The following is a 19,694-nucleotide window of genomic DNA, read 5'->3' on the forward strand; positions in this document are numbered from 1 at the left end:
AACATTAATATTTACCAACATACTGTAGCATGTTAAGAAGGGACCGTAGAGGTAAACACTTCACATGAAAGCTGTGCATTACTGTGAAGAAAGTACTGAAAATTTATAAAGAATACTACGTACACAATTTTAAATATACTCACAACTTGTCTAAGTCTGCAGAAATAGTAGCAATTTATCAATCAATTCAAGTACGTAGTAACCAAATTAAACCATTCTGTAATCAATTTTCTTGGATAAAGTTTAATTTAGTTCAAAATGATTTAGTATTTCTACTTCATTAATGTTTCCACCTCGATACAATACAGTCACACTCTTGGACACTTGCTGGCGACTTAGTGATAACACTTGTTGGCATATGTTAAATTTGTTTTCAAAAAAATAATGAAACCAAGTAATTCTTAAAGGGTTCTGAACAGTTAGTGTATTTGTAATACATTAAAATTCTAAAGTTAGAATTATAAACTGCTGGCTGAATTGTTTTATCCTACGAAAATGAAATCTTCTGATAAGGAATTGGTAAATTAAAAATTAATTAATGTTGTAAATATTTTTAATATAACTAACTAATCAAGTAAAAAATAAATTATAAACATATAAATTATACAATGTACCTAATGTATAAAATTAATATAATTTTAAATAAAAAAATAATTTATATGACTAGGTTAAAGAGAAGCTATATCTTCACTAGCAAAGCTCTCCAGCCCATCGCTGTCACTATTAGTAGATGTATGGGTACTTCCAGGCATTGCGACGCGTGCATATTCATCAGTGTCTATGCTCTTGCAAAAATGTATTGCATATTTTAGCTTCTCACGCAGGATAACCTGAAATGAATAATGTATAAATTAATACGTGGTCTTCTTTTTTAAAAAAAATAGCTTACTCTTTAGAAATAAAATTTTCTCATTAAATAATGTCAAATCATTTATACAAAAAAATAAAAAACTTAAGTGTGTTATACAAATAATGTAAAATATTTTTACCTTACACGAATAGCGTGGCATCTTCAAAAGAAAGAAGCATGTATAACTTTCGGGAAGAAAGTGATCTGGTGGGTTATATTTATCCAAAATCTGCGAAAAAAATATACTGAAATACTACAAAAGGTTTTCCTTACTGTATATATAACTTTGGTCCCTGCATTTCTCTCCATCCAGAATTTAGTTTTAAAAAACGCATAAGAAATCAGAAAATATTGAAGAAGTCAGTGTTAATTTAATTAAAACTTAAAATTCCAATGCAATATTTGAAGCCACCATCGATATACCAATTACAACGCAAATAAACCTGCCATGGTGTTTTAAGTCTTCCTCAAGTTTCGAAGTTATAAAAATATTTTTGTATTTTCATCGGAAATATTCGTCTCTAGGTTAAGTTCGAAAAAATAGTTTTTACAAATTGGTCTTTTACTATCTTCCTCTATTTGAGAGAGAGCGTGTGAATGCGCGCGTGCATATATATATTTATATATACATGCGCATCCAACATAAATTTAAATTTTAAATTTTTGGCTTAGGTACGTATCTACCACAAGAGACTGCCACAATAGGTTTTTGTGAAAATCGTTTAACCAAAAAGTATCAATTTACTGAAAATATTTTGAAGTTTTTTAGAATATTCCTTAGAAACGACTCAAACGATTAAATACATATGTAGATGTACAATCTTTCTTTAAAACATACTTTTCCAGCAAAATTCGATTAAGGGCACTTTTTGAAGAGCGGTTGGTTAGATTCCCTCTGAAGGGATAAGAATTAAAACTCAAATGTTGTAGTTTGAAGAAAATTTGTGAATTAGAACTTGAGAATAGGGGTAAGAGAATATCATGGGAATATTCACAACCGACTTTCTAATCTATCAGAGTAGCCACTTCATTGTTTTCTATTTATTGTTGCTAATTATAAAATATTTTTTAATTAACAATCTGTTAAACTTTGTGTGATTGCAAAAGGTTTTCATAAACTCTCTGTTTACATCGACTAAAAACAAAGTTGGTGGGTAGGTCTATCTCTTTCCCTAGAATCGCCATTCAGGTTTTTCGTCTATATTTAATATAACGTACATTTAAAACAAGAAGAAAATCTTTTTAATGTTAACATTACTTTATAGGCAAACTTTAAATTTATTTATTTTAGCATTTCAGTTTTTATTTTTAATAAAGGCTGTAAATCAAATACCTGCAACACAAAATCTCTGCCTCTAAAGTCTGCAATTGTTCTTGGAAGTCTTGTTCGACCCCAAACAAACCTAAGGAACAGTGATCTCTCTTGATTAGAAAATTCTTCCATCACTTCCCAGAACCATTGTACGAGTGGTGATGTAATATCGACTCCTACAAAATAATAATAATAATAATAATAATAAAATTTTCCTTATAAAATTGGAATAGATCAAAGGAAATGTGTCAGTGAGAGTAAGTACAAATAAGATCTTCATAAGGGTTTATACCTTTGTAGGTGGCGACAGATTTCAAAAGATTCAGGGGAATATCAGGAGATCCACATACCATTGTTTCAAGTTCATAACCGCTAAATAGAGAAAGCAAAGGTACCGGAACAACTTTAGCCATACCTTCTCTTACAGCTTGAACTTGTTCATCAAATTCATGAAGTCTGGAAAGAAATCATGAAGCAAACTTAATTTCAGTGCAAGTACAAGAATTATTCATGTAAATATGAAGTTTTAATTTGGTCGACCATACCTATAATTTAAAGCTAGCCTAATATATTCATGTTTGTTTGAATGTGTGATTCGCCTGTAGCATGATGACAATGGCACGTCGGTCCCAGCCGATGAAGGTATAGAAAAAGGCATGTCTAAAGTATTAAGTTCTTTGTCATCAGCCCCCATATCTCGAATACATAACAAACCTAAAAAAATCGAATGAATCTTAAAAGTTATTTAGTAAAATAATAAAACTGTCAAAATTATCACTTTAATGTACCTGGAATGTAATCTCTATCAATTTCAGTCAGATCAGCAAGTGTAAGATGCATCCCAGCTAACTGTTTCCAAACAGCTTCAGCCAAATTTAAACTTAATGGGCTGCCAGTTCTTATTGCAATACCCATTAGCAGTCCTAATAAATACAGCAATAAAATCAGGACATTAAAAATTAAAAATTTCACGAACACATTAAGTGGACTTTTTTTTATTGAAATTGTATAAAACTTGTACTAAGAAAATTGGAAATTATTCTTCTGAATCAGTATAAGTATAACAAACCTCTACATCGCAAGTTAGTGAGGTGGGGAATAAGTAAGCTTAAGAAGTAGAAGAAGTGTAATAAGAAGAACAATAAAAAAAATACTCTAATGACCTTAGCAATCGGTGCGCAACGAAAAGAAATAGATGATAGTAACGAACTATTTAAAAAGGTGTCTATCTTAAGATGTCACTAAAAGAAAAGAATTAGCTAAGTGGTTAGCTTACTGAATTCCCACGCGAAGTTCCCGAGCACGAATCCACTTCATGCACTAATATTTTCTCTTTCTGAGAGCTTTTCACAACTCACGGTCGGTTAATGAACAGTGTTGTCTGTTTACGAGAGAACACTGTCCGGTGGACGCTGGCAGGTAACTGAAAAATGCTAATGACACTTTTCTTTTGACATTACAATGTTGTATGTTGTTTCAACCTTTCAGAATTGTATCTACATCATTTGTTAGAACCAACACAGGAATAGTACAAATAGTTCTTAACAAAATGATTTTACATTAGGGTAATGCGCCTATATTTGCACAATCTAAACTATCCTGTTTTTTTTTAAACAGGATAATAGCGTGCATAGCCTAATTAAGTATACTAATTCCAACTGTAGCATATTTTTCACATGACTGCATAAAACTTCTCCATCATATTTTCAACCGCGTGAATTTCGGCACTAGGGCGAATCAATTTGTCGGCGACTCTAAGACTTCCATTAGTTTCTCTTTTCCAATAACTTCAACTCTCCATTCCTTCAAAGCAGGACTTATAGTACTCTCCGATTTACTTACTCTCTAACTTGATTAATATTCAGAGTATTTGTCTGAATTTCACTTATCTCTCACCATTATAAAATTTCTTTAACCTTTTTTGGAAATCTCCAGTGGTTCCAGGATGTTTATTATCTTTATCGAATACACGCCAATATGTCCATTGTAATTTTGGGATTGGATATTTATAAGTTACATTAATTCAAATATCAGAAGATACATTCACGCAATTTAATTAATGCAAGAACAATATCAAATGAAACGTACCTAAAAATCTAAACATGTTCATGTGCACAGAAGAATTAGCGTGAGGGTTTAGCAAGAAGCAATCTCTGTTGGTCCCAGTATCATCTCGTCCATTAGGAGTTGGTATAAGTAATGGAAGAGAACCATTCTGCAGTTCATCACACATTTCAGCAATACTTTCACTGTAACCTCCTCCACAATCGTCGACACTCTCTCCTGCAATGAGAATTAGCAATTATTAGATTAGCAATGAAAGTAAAAGCATGAATTAAGTTTATAACTTTCATGCCACTGGAAATAATACGTGATTGCGTAAAGTTTTGGTGACTAAGTTTCACCGGGAACATCTGTCTTGAGATGAAAATGGTTTTTAGGTATATTTATATTATTTATAAATTATATTATATATGTGAGTATGTGCCTGTATATATGTGAGTTATGTATGTGAGTATGTGAGTGAACACACCTTCAAACTAAAAGTAGAAGGAAAATCAAAATGTATATTTCGTTCTGAACCCTGTCAGACAGCTACCAATCTCTCAACCGAAAGTACCCTTTCACTGAATTATTGAAGGTTAGTTTCAATTCTAGAGATTAGCTAGAAACGAATTTCTGTAAACTTTGTTAACTCCTTTTGTATATAAATATATTATCACAATTTTCATTTGAAATATTTTTCCCTTGTTCTAATAAAGGCTCATTCTTTGGGTGGTTATATTCCCCAATAATAGTATTTCCGTATAATTTATAGTACAGACTTTAATATCTTTATTTTAAGATTATATATTTCTCTAAGATGCGACTTTTAAAGAAAATTTATGAAGTGAAAGTATATTACTTAAATGAATGGACACAAATGAGGATTTCCATTAAATGTCTCCAACAATATATGCTTAGTATTTTATAACTAAGCATTCTGATTGCCCACATATATGTAGATCAGCATCTTTCTTTGGAAACATTTTTCCAGGAAAATTTTATTAAAAGCATTTCTGAAAGGGTAGTGTGGTTTAATCTAAAGCGCCATTTCGCTCTTTTCGCTCTAATCACTTAAATACCTTAACAATTGTTAGATTTGTTGCTTAATTTGAAGAAAATCCCTAAACCAGCAAAAAAAATACTTCTGAAATTATTTTTCTATTATTCAATTTTAGCGAAACTATTTTGCGAGCGTATAGATTTTATCAGAAATATCCGTTTTGACACCCTGGGTCCGAAAAAATGGTTTGCAAAAATTACTGTGGGTCTGTCTATATGTAAGTGTGTTTTACCAGCACTAAAAAACTTAAAAACGGAAAATCGTGGAATTTTCTAATATGTTAATTCAAATAATTTCATTCAGCGCCACCAAAGAAATGGCAATTAGCTATTAGAAAGGCTTAGAATCTTTTATTTATTTATGAAATAGTAATTGTATAGTAGTAAATGGTAGTCGTTTTTAAGTATGTTATACCAAATTTTTGTTTATTTTTAATCCTTTTTTAATTAATTTTTCATAAAAACTTACCAACGAATTTCACTTTCCAAACTCTGTGCGGCAGGAAAAGGGACTCCTGGGTCAAAAATGATTTCTTTGACACCATCTGCCCAAAAACTGATTTTATTCCGTCAGGACCAGCCAAACCGCTTCCTCCTTTAGACCTCGACTTTTTTACTTGAATTCGATTTAATTCAACCACGGGACCATGCTGGCGATCTCGAACCATTGTACTTTGCACTACCTTTTTAGAAAAATAAATACAACTCATAAATAACTTAACACTTGTCAATGATATTTAAAATCTTGTGTACATATTAGTTTTATTTATTTCATTATTATTTTTTTTTTTTTTAAGTGAAAGTGAATTGACTTTAAGACCAAATCACTGCTTCCTAAAAGATCTATTGAGAAATTCTGGGGTGTCAGAATTTTGTCTGTAACGAGTAATTTGTAAGATTGAATAAACATGGGTCAAAATGCAATTAGACTTACACTACTCTGCAAGCCCCATAGATATTTTATGAATTTAAGAATATACAGTTCTTTGATTTAGGCGATGTCCACCGGGTTCCTAGGGTGTAACTTGTAAAAAAATATTTAAAGGTAAGAAAGAAAATTATTGCTAGTTTCAGTCAAAAATCTTTTGTCGAGCTTTCTAGGGACCTAGAAAGTGGATAATATTTAAGGCCTATGAAAACATTTTTATTTGAATGTTTTACAATAGATTTTAAGTGTAATAAAATTATTTTTTATTTGAATTGACCATAATTCATTTTCTCCTCATCTGTAGCATAGTCAGTCACATAAAATAAGTAAAGAAACAATAATGGGCATTACATAACAAGAAGATTTAAATTTACTTACTTTTCTGAAAGTTGCTTCCTTGGTTGTATAAACTAAGATGGATCTTAGTGAATTAAGGGAAACTTCTCCATTCAACGGTAGCATGGACACAATAGGGCATAACAGGTCAGACGCATGATGCAGTAATACCAGTCGATTACGAAGTAGAGAGGGTGAAAAATCACGAAGAAGATCATATTCCATTGGTACTTTTGTTGGAACTCGACTTGATGATAGTGGCTTATCTGTTGACCACGCTAAAGTATGAGCAGAACCGCAAGCTACACGAGTTATTTTCTTTCCCTATGAAGTCAAGTCGTTTTATTAATAATAAGGATGATCTTACTTATAAGATAATATGTACCTCATAAATTCCAACTAAAAGAATTATTAAATCAAATAAAGATCACAAATCAATTATCTTACTTTTTCAAATAATTGACTAAAGGAAATGAATTACCTGTAATGCAACTACTAGTCTTGGCTTTTGAATCGCATTTGTTGTACCGTCGCCCAGTTGTCCCTCGTCATTGTCTCCCCAAGTGAATACTTCTCCTTGATCACTGCATGCAACACAATGCAATGAACCTAGAAAGAAATATATCCTGCAAATTTTCATAAAATACTTAAATTGAATATTTCTTAAACCATAAAGAGCTTCAGATGAGTAATAAGAAAATGAAGTCATAATAGATCCGGGGCGCCGCCAGCTTCCAAGCTAGAGAAGGCAGCTAAGCATTTTATAGAATTTACAGGGAAGAAAGTAGTCACGATTAAAAAGTAACAATTGTATTTTCACAATTAAATAATAAATATTAATTATTAAAAACACACTTCTTAGGAACGGAAAATTTTCAAGTGTTATTTGAATGGAGAAACCGTAATTTTCATACTTTTTTATATTCAAAGATATTGCCAATCATAATTCACTGGTTCGTAATGTTTCGTAGGTTATTGTAATCGTTCGCAGACATTTAAAAGAATGCATTACTCTGCTGGTGGTTTGGAGAATCTTAAGAGCCTTTAGTAGTACATTTTTTGTCGTTGTAAACAAAGAATCAGCCTCCTTTAAAACTTCATTTCTCATTTTACTTAATTTTGGAATAAATTCGCTGTTTCTAAGCCATCCAAAAGGCAAAAACTGTAGAATGAAGTTGCCTTTTCTTTTTTTTAAATTTACCCTACTTTCATAAGGAACATGCACAAAGGATGTAATCTAGAGCGGTGTAGCTACCCCAATCTTCCCTTTCCAGAAGACTCACGTATGAAATTATTCGTGATTCACGAATTATGAAATAAATCATGGTGTGAATCACTTAACAACTATCATTTGTTTTACTGGATTAAGAAAATTTAAGGTCAAATGTAGAGTTTTTGGAGCTCGCGTGCCTACACAAAGGAAGATTTTGGCCAGACCATAAACTACAATAGGGGAACTACCTTGAAATATTAAGGTAATCCTTACTTACTTAACTGGATCTACAGTCCAAGGTGGACTTTGGCTTCCCTGACAATTTCTCTCTAAGTATTTCTGTCTTGAGCTTTTCGTCTCCATTCAGTCATTCCAATTTTAGATAGATCATGTTCTAAGCCTTCTCTTCAGCATTTCCTCGGGCATACTCTTTTTCTCTTTCCGAAAAAATACCTCCTCTTATTATTCTCTTGATCATCCTCTCATCTGGTAGGCTATCTACATGTCCAAAAGCAGGTTTATTCTTTTTGATTTAATGAAACGTACTATATCTTCATGACCTATAAGGTCGTCCAATTCTTGGTTGGTACCTTTTCTTTATCTCCTCATTATCATTGTTTTCGGTGTTTATTTCAGTTCCAAGGTATGTGAAACATTTAGGTTATCTTAGTTTTATCAAAATTAGGTTTTCCAAAAACGAGAATGCACTCTCCGTTTCCTACAAAAACTCAAAATTGATATTTTTCCTGAAACTTTCCTGTTTCTGTGGAAGCTACACATTGAATTAAAATGGACAGAAACTCCAATAAAAAATATCACTAAGCATAAGTAATAAATTTGTAATTTAACAATAAATAGAACTCACACAGTTGTTTCAGGATTACAAGATAAATACTGGGAGTTCCGAAATTGTTAAAAAATTGAACCAATAAATGAATGCCTTGCAAGCTCCAGGCATTGAATAGGACAACATCATCCGAGATATCGTGAAAGACGGCTAAAGAATAACCCAGAGTAGATAATAAACCGCCAAAAGTGTGTGAAGAACTCAACACTATGAGAATTTACATTCAAATTTTGTGCACTCGCATACTAACATAAAATAAACCCAAACAAAAATTACAATTATACCTGTTGCTATAGAAATGATTTTCTTTCCCTGTAAAGCGGCCACTTTTCTTGGTCTTCTAATATGGTCATCTGAACCGTGTCCAAGTCTATGGTAATCTCCTTTGCCCCTGTAAAATCATTTTTATCAAATTCGAAGTTCGAAACCTGCCAAAACTAATAACGAACTTTCTTGCTACGACGCATAAAATCTTTCGATTTTATTCAGCACTGCGGTCTCAACCACATTTCATCGACTCTACCCTTTACAGATCAGCTAAGGCCCATTCTTAAGGGAAACAAACTTAAAAAGTTTTCTATATAAATGTTTAAGCAAAGCGCCCTCATTGCGTAAAAACGAAATGCATTATGTATAAATTTTTAAATATAAAAACTTATTGGGCAGCTTATTTAGTATAGACAAAGATAAGATTATACAAAATTATACATATCTTACCAAGTATACACACTTCCAGATCTTGTAAGAGCAACAGAAAACTGAGAACCACATTCCACTTTCACAACCCCCAAGCCAGCTAAGGATTCAATTTTTAAAGGTACCTGTTAAAAATTAATAATTTTCTTACAGTTTATAAGTGGATTGCCTAATTAGTTTACTTTTTGAATAAGAAACGAATTCATATGCAATTATGTGATCAAAAGTTACAATTGATTTAAAAAAAATTACCTTACAACCATCGGATCCACCACGACCTAATTTTCCATAATCTCCATCCCCCCAAGACCAAACTGAATCATCCTCTGTGATGCAAAGGGTCTGAGCATCCCCACTACCGCAAGCAACATCAAGAACATGGTAGCCTAAGAGAGCCTCTACCTGCAAAGAGGTATCACATAACACTTCAGAAATTAAAATTAAATTTATAATTTTCTTAAAAAAAAAATCGAAACATTAAAGTTTGCCAATTAAAAAAAGAAAAAAAATGTATAAAAAAATGTTTACTAGTTTCGGTTTAAGCTGGTTTTCACTATCTCCATGTCCTAGACGTCCATATCTACCTTTACCCCAGGTATAAAGTTCTCCATTAGCAGTAATGGCGGCAGAATGAGCACCTCCGCATGCAATATCCACAATATGCTTTCCATGTAGAGCTTCAATAACCCTCGGTCTATCGCACATGCTAAAATAAATAGAGAGAACGATTTCAAGACATATTGTAGATTTTACACAAACTATCCACCTAACTATTAGCTGTCAGGTCGCAAATCTTCAATGTTCTCAGTTGCCACTGAAAGAAAAACTGGGGCAAGTACTTACGAATTGTTACGAGTGTTACAATGAAGTGTTACGAGTTTTGATCTCGGAAAGGCAAAAATCTCAGGGCCAAAATTAGGAGTTAGAGGGGACGACCACAAAGCTAAGATGTATTGTGGTAATGGGTACAATTCCCAGTAATTTAATAGTTAACATGAACAATTTACAGTTAAGTATGTTGGCTAGACGCCAAAGTCCGCGATTTGGTAATCAGGCTGAAAAAATAGGTATTACTTTAATATCTTTTTACCTTTTATTTCCATGTCCCAACTGACCGTCTTCTCCTTCTCCCCAGGAATAGATTTCACCTTCCGCAGATAAAGCTAAACAATGCTTTCCTCCCGAATTTACAGCAACCTGTTATTTAAAATTACATTAAAAATATTCTGCAACATTTTTTTATAAATATCAGGAACAATAACTACTAAATTATTAATTGCAAAACTACGTTATTTATGATAATTTTTTTTAATCTTTTCCAAATATTCGATACATGATAATTTCTTAAAATGTAAGAAATTATCAAAATATCCTTGCACTAAATTTGGAAAAGTGTAAAATTGGTTTTCCTATCTTATTTATATTATTTCAGAATAGATAATAAAATTACCTTCTTTATGAAAACGGTCTGAAGAGTATCAATTATCGTAGGAGTTAGAACAGTATCAGTGCCACCTATACCTAGTCTTCCACCAGCTCCGTAACCTTTTAGGAAACAATACCCAATTAATTTTATATATACCGTATCTTACGGATGTTGCAGACTTAAACGAAAATAAAGATTATTTGACAAGCGAGTAAAGCTTTTCTACTTTTACGTGCAGATGCTGGGTCTAGACTGCAGAATGGCAGCAATTGAACAAGAGTAATTAAAAAAAGTAATTTCCTAATTAAATAGTAATTTTTCTTTACATAGTTGTACATTTCGAATCTAATTGGCTTATACAAAAAGTAAACTACTCGAAGAAAATTGTTCATTTTCAACTAGAGCCTTTAAACCTTGAATCCTTAGCCGGTTTGAGCTTGGGAAAGTGGAATGTGGTTCTCAGTTTTCTTTTTCTATAACAAATGGCACTTGCTACAGCAATTTCTGTCTGATTTGGAATGTACTTAGAAATTTAAGTACTTATAATATTATCGGGCAATGTGATACGACATTATACTGAAATCACCCTTTAGGGAAAACGTATGGCCCACGTCGTAATGTTGTTGAAGCATTTTTCCAGAAAAAAAGTTACAAATCTAAAAACGAGTATGCCATGCCAAATTAGTACCGTTTTCTAAATAATCTCGAAAATCTATTCAGTATTGTTCGCTTCTATGAATAATCAAAATAGTAAATCTGCGCAATCGATTACCTTCCATTTTGAGGGAGTGAAAGAAAATAATAAATTTATTACATGTGTATTACATATGTAATTTACTACAATAATAAAATCTCTCTTTTTTACTATTTAATCGATGAACTCGTAACTATTTGAAAATGTATGTTTAGTTTATTTAATTACTTGTTTCACTTTCCTTCTTTTTTTTTTTTTTTATTGTTACAATTTTATACACTTCCCTTAATATATTAATTGTCACACTATTATCGCTTGCCAAAAAAAAGTATTTACCTGTGGCATAAACTTTTCCATCTGGAGTTACTGCAATTAAAGTTTGTTCACCGCCTACTAGTTGTACAGGATGTAGAGCAGAAAGAGATTCTGAAACAGTAGGCAAGCGTACTTTGGCTCCTTCAACTCCGCCTAATTGACCACGGTGATTGTGACCCCAGCCGTATATTGCTCCACACCCTCCCCATGAAAGGCGCCAATCATCACTGCGTCTTAAAAGAGCAAGAAAAATCGTCACCAAATATCACAAATAAAAAAATCTTAAATATATTAAATGCAATATTTCAAAATATAGAAAATTAATGGGTAAGTTTTGGCGTTGCTATTATTTAATAAAATTTCTGAATTTTTGGAGTGTGTTGCACAAGATGGCAGCTTTGAACTCATTCTACTTGCGTTATCTTGCCTAATTGAAATCTGCAGTGAAATCCACAATAGAACTTTTATTTAATTTCATTCTTCTGCATTAAGACTTCCAGACGAAGGTCGATTGGCGTAGAGAAAGGCTTTGGATTAAGAAGAATTATTTTATCAATTTTCCTTCTTGTTAGATCGCGAATATTCTGATGAACAACTTACTTACTACTAGTGCAATTTAGGCCTACTACAAATGAATTCCCAATTATTGATGAATTAGTTAAAAAAACAAAAAGTTTGTGGATGCTCAATACAAACGAGGTATTGGCGTCAGGAACCATGCCAGTCTACTACCAGTCTCCGTACCAGAGTCTGCAAGAGCACGGTATAGGATTTTACCATTTGCATATTTAGCCGGATTAGTGAAATGGATGCGGTGTACCTAAATGTGCGGCGCTGTTGGATATGAGGAAAAGTCAGCAAGGGCCGTAATTTAAGATTTAAGCCGTACTTAACTGAGACTTTGAATGGACGAGATGGCCTTTGACTTGAACGGTGCATAAAAAAAGTAAAGACCTCTCGGGGAGGCTCCTAATTGAATTCGTTTGTTTTTTTGTTTTTTTAACATGAAACAGTTAAAGTAGCGTTTAGCGACTAGGCTACGTTGTAAAAAGTTATGAAATCTGAACTTTAGTGATAAAAATTATATTTTTTACCTGTTTAACCATAACAATAATTGTTCATCATGCTCTTGTTTAAATATTTCATGATTTTCATGATCTAATATAAGTTCTTCATTTCTAGGAATTAATTCAAGAATTTTGCTTTGAACCTACAAAATTTAATAAAAATAGATGAACGTAAGTGACAGTTAAGAAACTAATGAGTTGGAAAGAATTGAATGATATTCCATACTTCCTGGCAAAACTGATGAGGAAGAACAGTTCGGCGTATAAGGGATGTGGCCACTCTACTTCCCATACAGTATCTTCTGAACCACATCCACTTATGGATATCGGCAGTACACGGTAATTGGTCCAAACCAAGATCGGCTGCTAAAGCAACAAGCGACTGAAAAATTTATTTATTTATTTTTATGCATAAAATATGTAATCTCTCACAATAACAGTGAAAAACAAAAAAATACCTTGAGAAAAGGACTATACATCAATTGTTTTCCTCCTTTAACAGCAGGATCTTCATATTCAAATTGTTTAATTAATGCGTTAGGCATTGTTTTTAGTAAACAAGATAAGGATGAATCAACTGTATCGGACTGTAGCATAGAACCAATGTCCAACAACTTTCCTAAAGGAGATCGTATGACATCGTGTAACCGCTCGATACACCACATTCTCTCCTCCGCAGCTGTAGACATTTTTATTTTATTTGTGTTAAAATGATTGGTAAATTAAAATTGTAGTAATCTGAATATTCTCTTTCTAGGAGCTTTTTAAAACACTCTATAATCCATAATAGGCATTGCCTCTGACTCCAAAGAACCGGATTCCGATAGGGCACTTAGAAAGGTTCCAGGGCTTAACGACCTAAGTCGTTGATTAAATTAAACATTAAATTAAAAAATATATATATTTATACCACCTAAAGAACTAAGTTGTGCGCAAGAAGCAAGAGCTGCAGCAAGTCTTGTAATTAATGTATGCTGGGTAGTCAATGATAGGCACGGTTCTAGCAGGCACATAACTACTTCTACACTTGGTTTACTCAGAACATTACGATCGCATCCAAGCTGGTTTTGTAACAGCACTACTGGATATACAGTAAACCTCCAACCCCAACCGTTCAGTGAGCTGTCACTAGAGAACTTCCAACGTAATTCATCACCTGTAATAATAAATCCTGCAATTATTACTTAATAAACTAAAACCTCCTCAAAACATATCAAACTACCTAACATTTAAAATTATTTTCGACATTACAGCTATAGTAACGTCTCCAAAGTTAATTTAATTGATCTCATTAAAAGTAATAATTTTCTCTCTCTCTCTCTCTCTCTCTCTCTCATGAAGATAAAGTTTCGAAAAATACCTTGCACAATTACAGGGGCACTCCAATCCGACCACTCTCTTCCCGATTTGACAGCTAAGGTTTTACCGGAAGGGTCCATTATAACCAATGGATCGTGCCTCCTTTCGGTAGAGCATTGTCGGTCAAATTCTACAACTAACTCCTCAGCACCTGTAATATAATGCCATGAAAATAAATAATTACTTGAACATTCATTGCCACCATTACCTTCCTTCAAATACATCAAATTTAAAGATATATAAATATTATATGCATGATAATGTACATACACATAACTATTATTTCTCAATCAAGTAATTTTATATATACATATAAATAATCAAACAATAATAATGGCTAAATTTTTATTTTTGTTACAATAATAACACACGAATTTCACATTTAATAAGTGGTTAAAGAAATTTAATTACAAATACCTGCAATTTTTACAGTTCCAGATAAGGAAACATCATCAATATAAGGATGAATACTTTCTTGAACAACAGGCATTGGGACGGAGATCAGATTATTATTATTTAGAGCAACATCCTCCAGTTCAGTTACACACAACTCTAGAAGCATACTAGCTGCAGTGCTCTGATTCTTGGCTATTCCTTAAAAATAGTTTAAAATGTATCATTTACATTAATAAAAATTAAATTCTTATTTATCTATCTGTCAAAGATTCTTAGTGATCAATAATCTTCCTGAGAAACATCTAAGCACTTCCTAAGACAATGGTTCTCTCAACGGGCTCTTTTAATAATCACTTCACTATCCAAGGAAGATCAAACCAATAAGTGGGCGTTTACTCCTCTATTTTACAAAATGTACTAAGGGGTTTAGATTCTTACAGGGAAAGGTACAATTAATAACTTATCAGTGAATTAAGTTATTCAACAAGCGCAAATTATATTACTACTACGAACTTTGGTCTCTTATCAACCATTTGCCTTGTAAAGAGGCTGTTCACTGACTATTGACAGCGAAGAACAAAAATGCTCAATTAATTCAGAAATGAAGTTAACTAAATAATACTACTGAAGAAGAATTAAAGCTGTGATCAAAATTAAACCTTCGAATTCAACTAAGTATCTATTTTGCATGCAAATCTGATTGTGTTGTGTTTTGAAAAGTAATTGGTTTAACGCGTTTCTTCTACGGTTTCAATTTTGGCTACTAAGCAGATCATGGAGAGCTGGCTATACCTACTTGCTTTACAAAAGCCCACCTGTAGCCTTTTTAACTAAATCTTTAGATATGATAGTTATTTAAGATTATAGTACACAAAGGCAATCTGAATTAGTAGAATTAAGACAATTTCTTACCTATTAATACTGAAGTTAATGTCTCCTTGGCGTTATCTCCAGCTCGGTTTACCACTGCAAGTTTTAAGAGGTCAACTAACATCCTAGCTTCATTCAGTCCGAGAAGTGCTGTAAAATCATCGCAAGTGCTGTTTTCAGTTCCGTTCGTGTCAGACAAACCAAGCATCTAGAAGAAAAAAAATTATTTTCAACTTGTAACCATTGATTTGTAGTCAATAAAAGTACTATTAGAGCAGCTAATCTGATGATAAGTATGTAATAAAGTTATGAATAAAAGAACTAAATGCAATGTAGATTTAATACCATGCTAGGTGTCATTTGAGGATTACACTTTATTGTAGCCGCAATAATGCTCATAGCACTGGCAGACATACGGCTAGTCCGTGACGATACACTAGTAGAGCTAGTAGTTAAGGAAGGGAATGCTGCTAGTGGACTTTCAGCACTGTCTGGCGACCATTTATTATTCTATTAAAAAAATCATATCAACTATTCACATGATTTGTTTTCACAATGGCAAGTAATTAACATATTAAATGATGAAAATCAATTACGGGTTATAGATGTTTTAAAGAAAATTAAATTTGAATCTTCATATCTAATGTGAACGTTCACACAAATTTCTCACACTATACTACACTGAAAGGCCTACCTTATACATTATTTCACAAATTACTTAATTTGTACAAAACATACACCACCAAAAAAATACTGGAAGAAAGCCTAAATAAACCAAAACCCTCCTCTTTCCTCATCGTCCTAAAACGAATTTTCCTAGAAAAATCAAGTTAACAAAGTTGTAGAGCAACATGTATGTAATGTATATAAGCAAATAAATTTAGATTTTTAACTTTTTATGAAAGTGGTTAAACTCTCCCAAGATATCTCTTGTTGTTACAAGATTCAAGATAAACTTAAAAAGTGTAAACATCTTTCAGTATAGAAGTACATCCTAGTAAGTATGGCTGATATTAAAAACCTGTACCACCAATCGAAATATAAAGTTTCAGCTTTCTTTTATTTTCCATTTTTGTGCCATTTTGTTCGCGCACACAACTTTTTTTTAAAACTACTTATCCAGATATAGGGCCTCAAAAATGTTATTTCTAATAAAAATTCTATTCAAATCGCAATAGGGAGTAACCATATGAGCGAAAGCTAATTTATGTCTCTCATAAGTAACCAGATAGAAACATTCTTAATTTCATCAAAATAATATTCGGATTTATTTACCAAAGCCACAACTTCCGCTTCAGAAGCCGGTGCCTCACCGCCACCCTGGGCAATTTCTGTATTGTTTTGACCTGCTATAAAGGATGAAGTGCAGTCATCAACACTGTCTTCTATGAAAAGAAAAAAGAAACCAGATATTAAAATAAAAAAACGCAATTAAAAAAAAAATAATAAAGCATTAAAACAAATATTCCAATTTTAAACATTACATCTTCATTTATTAAATCCTTCAACGAAAACTATTATTTTAATCACTGAGAAAGACAGATATTCTTTCCTAAAGATTTTAATTTTTTTTTTAACATTAATAATTATATAATTATTTAACCTGGAAAAGGTGGTTCTTGTGCTTTTGTATGATTGCGAAGTGCAGCAACTACAGTATCTCTTGCGTACAGAATTCGCAATCCATTGAGAATGTGCTGCAAAGCATTTTGCTTGGCTACATTCGAATCCAATGACAAGATATTATGGGCAAGGGAATCACGCTGATAAGTCGAATTGCCACAGTTCGGACTCTCTTTTCCACATTCTTGTTCACTACCAAATCCTTCACAAAACGAAAAATTTCAATAGCTGGTTGGGATCAAAAAGAATAAGTATAATAACCATAAAATATTTAATAAATAATAATTATTATATTTATTAAGATATTAAACAACTTTAATAATAATAAAGTCTACTTGCACGTTGGTGCATTTTTATTTCACTTCCACAGCAACCAATGGATTACTTTGTAGGCTAAGAGAACGAAATTCCGTTTTGTCATTTAGCACTATGCTCGCAAGCGTTCTTAAAGTATTGTGCAATCACTCCAACATTGCTGTTTCAACTACCCTATGATTTTGTATTATAATTTTGGCGTACACAATGGATCCACTTGTTTCTTGTGGAGGGTTTTAAAGTGTTTTAAAATGATTTTTTAGTTTTGACTTTTTTAAAGACACCTTACTTTTGCAGGCAAACAGTAACTTCCAATACTTTAACTATTCTTCACATTTGAAAGAGAATGTAGGCTAGTCTGGCTTCTCATCTCACAATGCCTCGATACAAGAAATCTCTTACACATAACAATAACCGAATTCAATATCAGTAAAATTATTTTTTCGAATGAGAAATTACAAATATATATATATATATATATATTAAACTAAAACTGTACATTTATTCTTCAGTAACCCAAGCAGCCCGTAAAAACCTTGCAAATTACAGATTGGTACAGCTCATAAAGCTGTGATTACAAAGGAAAACATGGACTACATATTAATGGAACTTTTGTAACTTAAATTTTTATTCGGTCACTCACTTCAATTAACTCTTTCTACTATTTTTATCTGAAAACATTGATTTTGTAAGATTTTGAAATGTAATAAAACTCACCCAACATACTAAAGCCTAGAGGATCTTTTGATTTGGCAAAAAGAACTGGTTCATGTGAAACCGGAGGCTTGAGATCAGGTGCTACCCACGCTACGGAATGAGAAGATCCACAAGCGACTCTATTCACTTTGATATCTCCAAAACCGTGAACAGGACTTGGCTTGCGATTAACTAATGTTGTACCGTTTCCCTGCTGACCATGATCGTTGTCTCCCCAACTGTAAACCTAAAAATGGATACAGAGTAATAGTTTTTTTTAAACTCTAAGACCAAGTATGAGAAATTTTTGAAGGATTTTATATTAACTGTTCCAGCATCCGTTACTGCAAGGCAATGTAGAGCTCCAACTGCTACATCTATTACTTTTTCTCCTTTCAACCCTTCTACAAGAGTAGGCTTACGAACGTGATGATCTGCACCAATTCCTAATCGAAAATAATCCCCTTTTCCCCAAGTCCATACCTGAAAACATACGACCAAAATTGTTCAAAATCCAGACGATCAGATTAAAAAAATTGAAACTGATCTTGACTAAAACTAGGAATACAACTAATTTACCTGACCAGATTTTGTTAAAGCTAAAGAGAATTGGGCGCCGCATTCAATATGACAGACCCCTAGGCCATTCAGACGTTCAATATTGTGTGGAAGGTCACATCCTTCACTGCCACCTCTTCCTAGTTTACCAAAATCACCATCTCCCCAAGAAAAAACTAATCCCTCGCTTGAAAGGGCCAATGTTTGTGCATCTCTGCTACCACAGGCAACTTTAACAATATGATGTCCAGCCAATGCTTTCACCTTACAAAAGTATTTGAATTACTGAATTAATATTTTAATCTGTAATAATAGAATTCTTATAATATTATTAATCATATTTCTTACTGTTTTACTGGTTTTTAATTTTCTAGTAAACATTTTCTTTTAATCCCTCTTTCTCTCTCTCCATCATTCAATCGCACACACACTCACACACAACAATTGTAATCAACTTCTTTACAACCATGATACCTCTCAAACGCAAGCAGTAGAGTAAAATTAAGAAATATAGAAAACAGAGAAATAAAAAATTACCATTTTAGGTTTAAACTGTGTCACAAAATCACCATGTCCAAGCCGTCCATATTCGCCCAATCCCCAAGTGTACAGTTCTCCATTAGAAGTTATTGCGGCAGAATGAGAAGAGCCACAAGCAATATCTCTTATTTTCTTGGATTTCAGTGCTTCTATCATCCGTGGCTTTTCTAAAGATTGAGTATTACCATGACCCAAGTTCCCTTCATTGCCTTCACCCCAAGAAAAAACCTGCACAATACATATTTAATATAGAACCAAGTTAATCCTTAATGAATGAAAATAGATGAGTAAAATTTGTATCCAAACAGGGAAGTGGGTTAACTATTTCTTAATGAACTCAGGTACGAAACCAAACACTCATACAATCAATAAGCTCACACAGATAATACAGATGTTGCGTTTATTTGGGAAGCGTGTGCAGCGGGCAAACTCTATCTTTACTCAAACTTTCAATCTTATCGTGAACTTCACAAGTGCAAAGCCAAAGGTCCAAAGGGATTAGGCTTTATAGGCTTTTATTTACACTTCTAACATTAAAACTAGAAATA

At 32.7% G+C, this 19,694-nt stretch overlaps 1 protein-coding gene across 4 annotated transcripts in view; it reads right to left on the minus strand.

Annotated features, from left to right (window-relative positions):
• Positions 1-535: 535 nt before the first annotated feature.
• HERC2 (E3 ubiquitin-protein ligase HERC2) overlaps positions 536-19,694 on the minus strand; it is a 51,848-nt gene continuing 32,689 nt past the window's right edge. The window contains exons 53-83 of one of the 4 annotated variants that reach the window (XM_074131633.1): positions 19,144-19,374; positions 18,628-18,870; positions 18,376-18,531; positions 18,070-18,295; positions 17,018-17,239; positions 16,690-16,796; positions 15,760-15,924; positions 15,457-15,622; positions 14,566-14,742; positions 14,150-14,299; positions 13,703-13,945; positions 13,248-13,468; positions 13,016-13,171; positions 12,817-12,932; positions 11,744-11,955; positions 10,738-10,832; positions 10,378-10,484; positions 9,816-9,993; positions 9,540-9,689; positions 9,309-9,412; positions 8,876-8,982; positions 7,013-7,140; positions 6,574-6,855; positions 5,737-5,950; positions 4,251-4,445; positions 2,951-3,085; positions 2,708-2,876; positions 2,455-2,618; positions 2,184-2,338; positions 990-1,079; positions 536-830 (exon numbers count right to left, since the gene is read on the minus strand). In XM_074131633.1, the coding sequence (XP_073987734.1) occupies positions 669-830; positions 990-1,079; positions 2,184-2,338; positions 2,455-2,618; positions 2,708-2,876; positions 2,951-3,085; positions 4,251-4,445; positions 5,737-5,950; positions 6,574-6,855; positions 7,013-7,140; positions 8,876-8,982; positions 9,309-9,412; positions 9,540-9,689; positions 9,816-9,993; positions 10,378-10,484; positions 10,738-10,832; positions 11,744-11,955; positions 12,817-12,932; positions 13,016-13,171; positions 13,248-13,468; positions 13,703-13,945; positions 14,150-14,299; positions 14,566-14,742; positions 15,457-15,622; positions 15,760-15,924; positions 16,690-16,796; positions 17,018-17,239; positions 18,070-18,295; positions 18,376-18,531; positions 18,628-18,870; positions 19,144-19,374 (5,226 nt within the window). In that variant the 3' untranslated portion in view covers positions 536-668. Of the gene's footprint in view, positions 831-989; positions 1,080-2,183; positions 2,339-2,454; positions 2,619-2,707; positions 2,877-2,950; positions 3,086-4,250; positions 4,446-5,736; positions 5,951-6,573; positions 6,856-7,012; positions 7,141-8,875; positions 8,983-9,308; positions 9,413-9,539; positions 9,690-9,815; positions 9,994-10,377; positions 10,485-10,737; positions 10,833-11,743; positions 11,956-12,816; positions 12,933-13,015; positions 13,172-13,247; positions 13,469-13,702; positions 13,946-14,149; positions 14,300-14,565; positions 14,743-15,456; positions 15,623-15,759; positions 15,925-16,689; positions 16,800-17,017; positions 17,240-18,069; positions 18,296-18,375; positions 18,532-18,627; positions 18,871-19,143; positions 19,375-19,694 lie in introns of all 4 variants that reach the window. The other 3 variants (XM_074131625.1, XM_074131651.1, XM_074131642.1) reach the window with 3 other exon arrangements.

Source organism: Rhodnius prolixus, unplaced genomic scaffold, assembly GCF_049639745.1.
Source record: "Rhodnius prolixus isolate KJV_2025 unplaced genomic scaffold, Rpr scaffold_1, whole genome shotgun sequence".
Taxonomy (NCBI): domain Eukaryota; kingdom Metazoa; phylum Arthropoda; class Insecta; order Hemiptera; family Reduviidae; genus Rhodnius; species Rhodnius prolixus.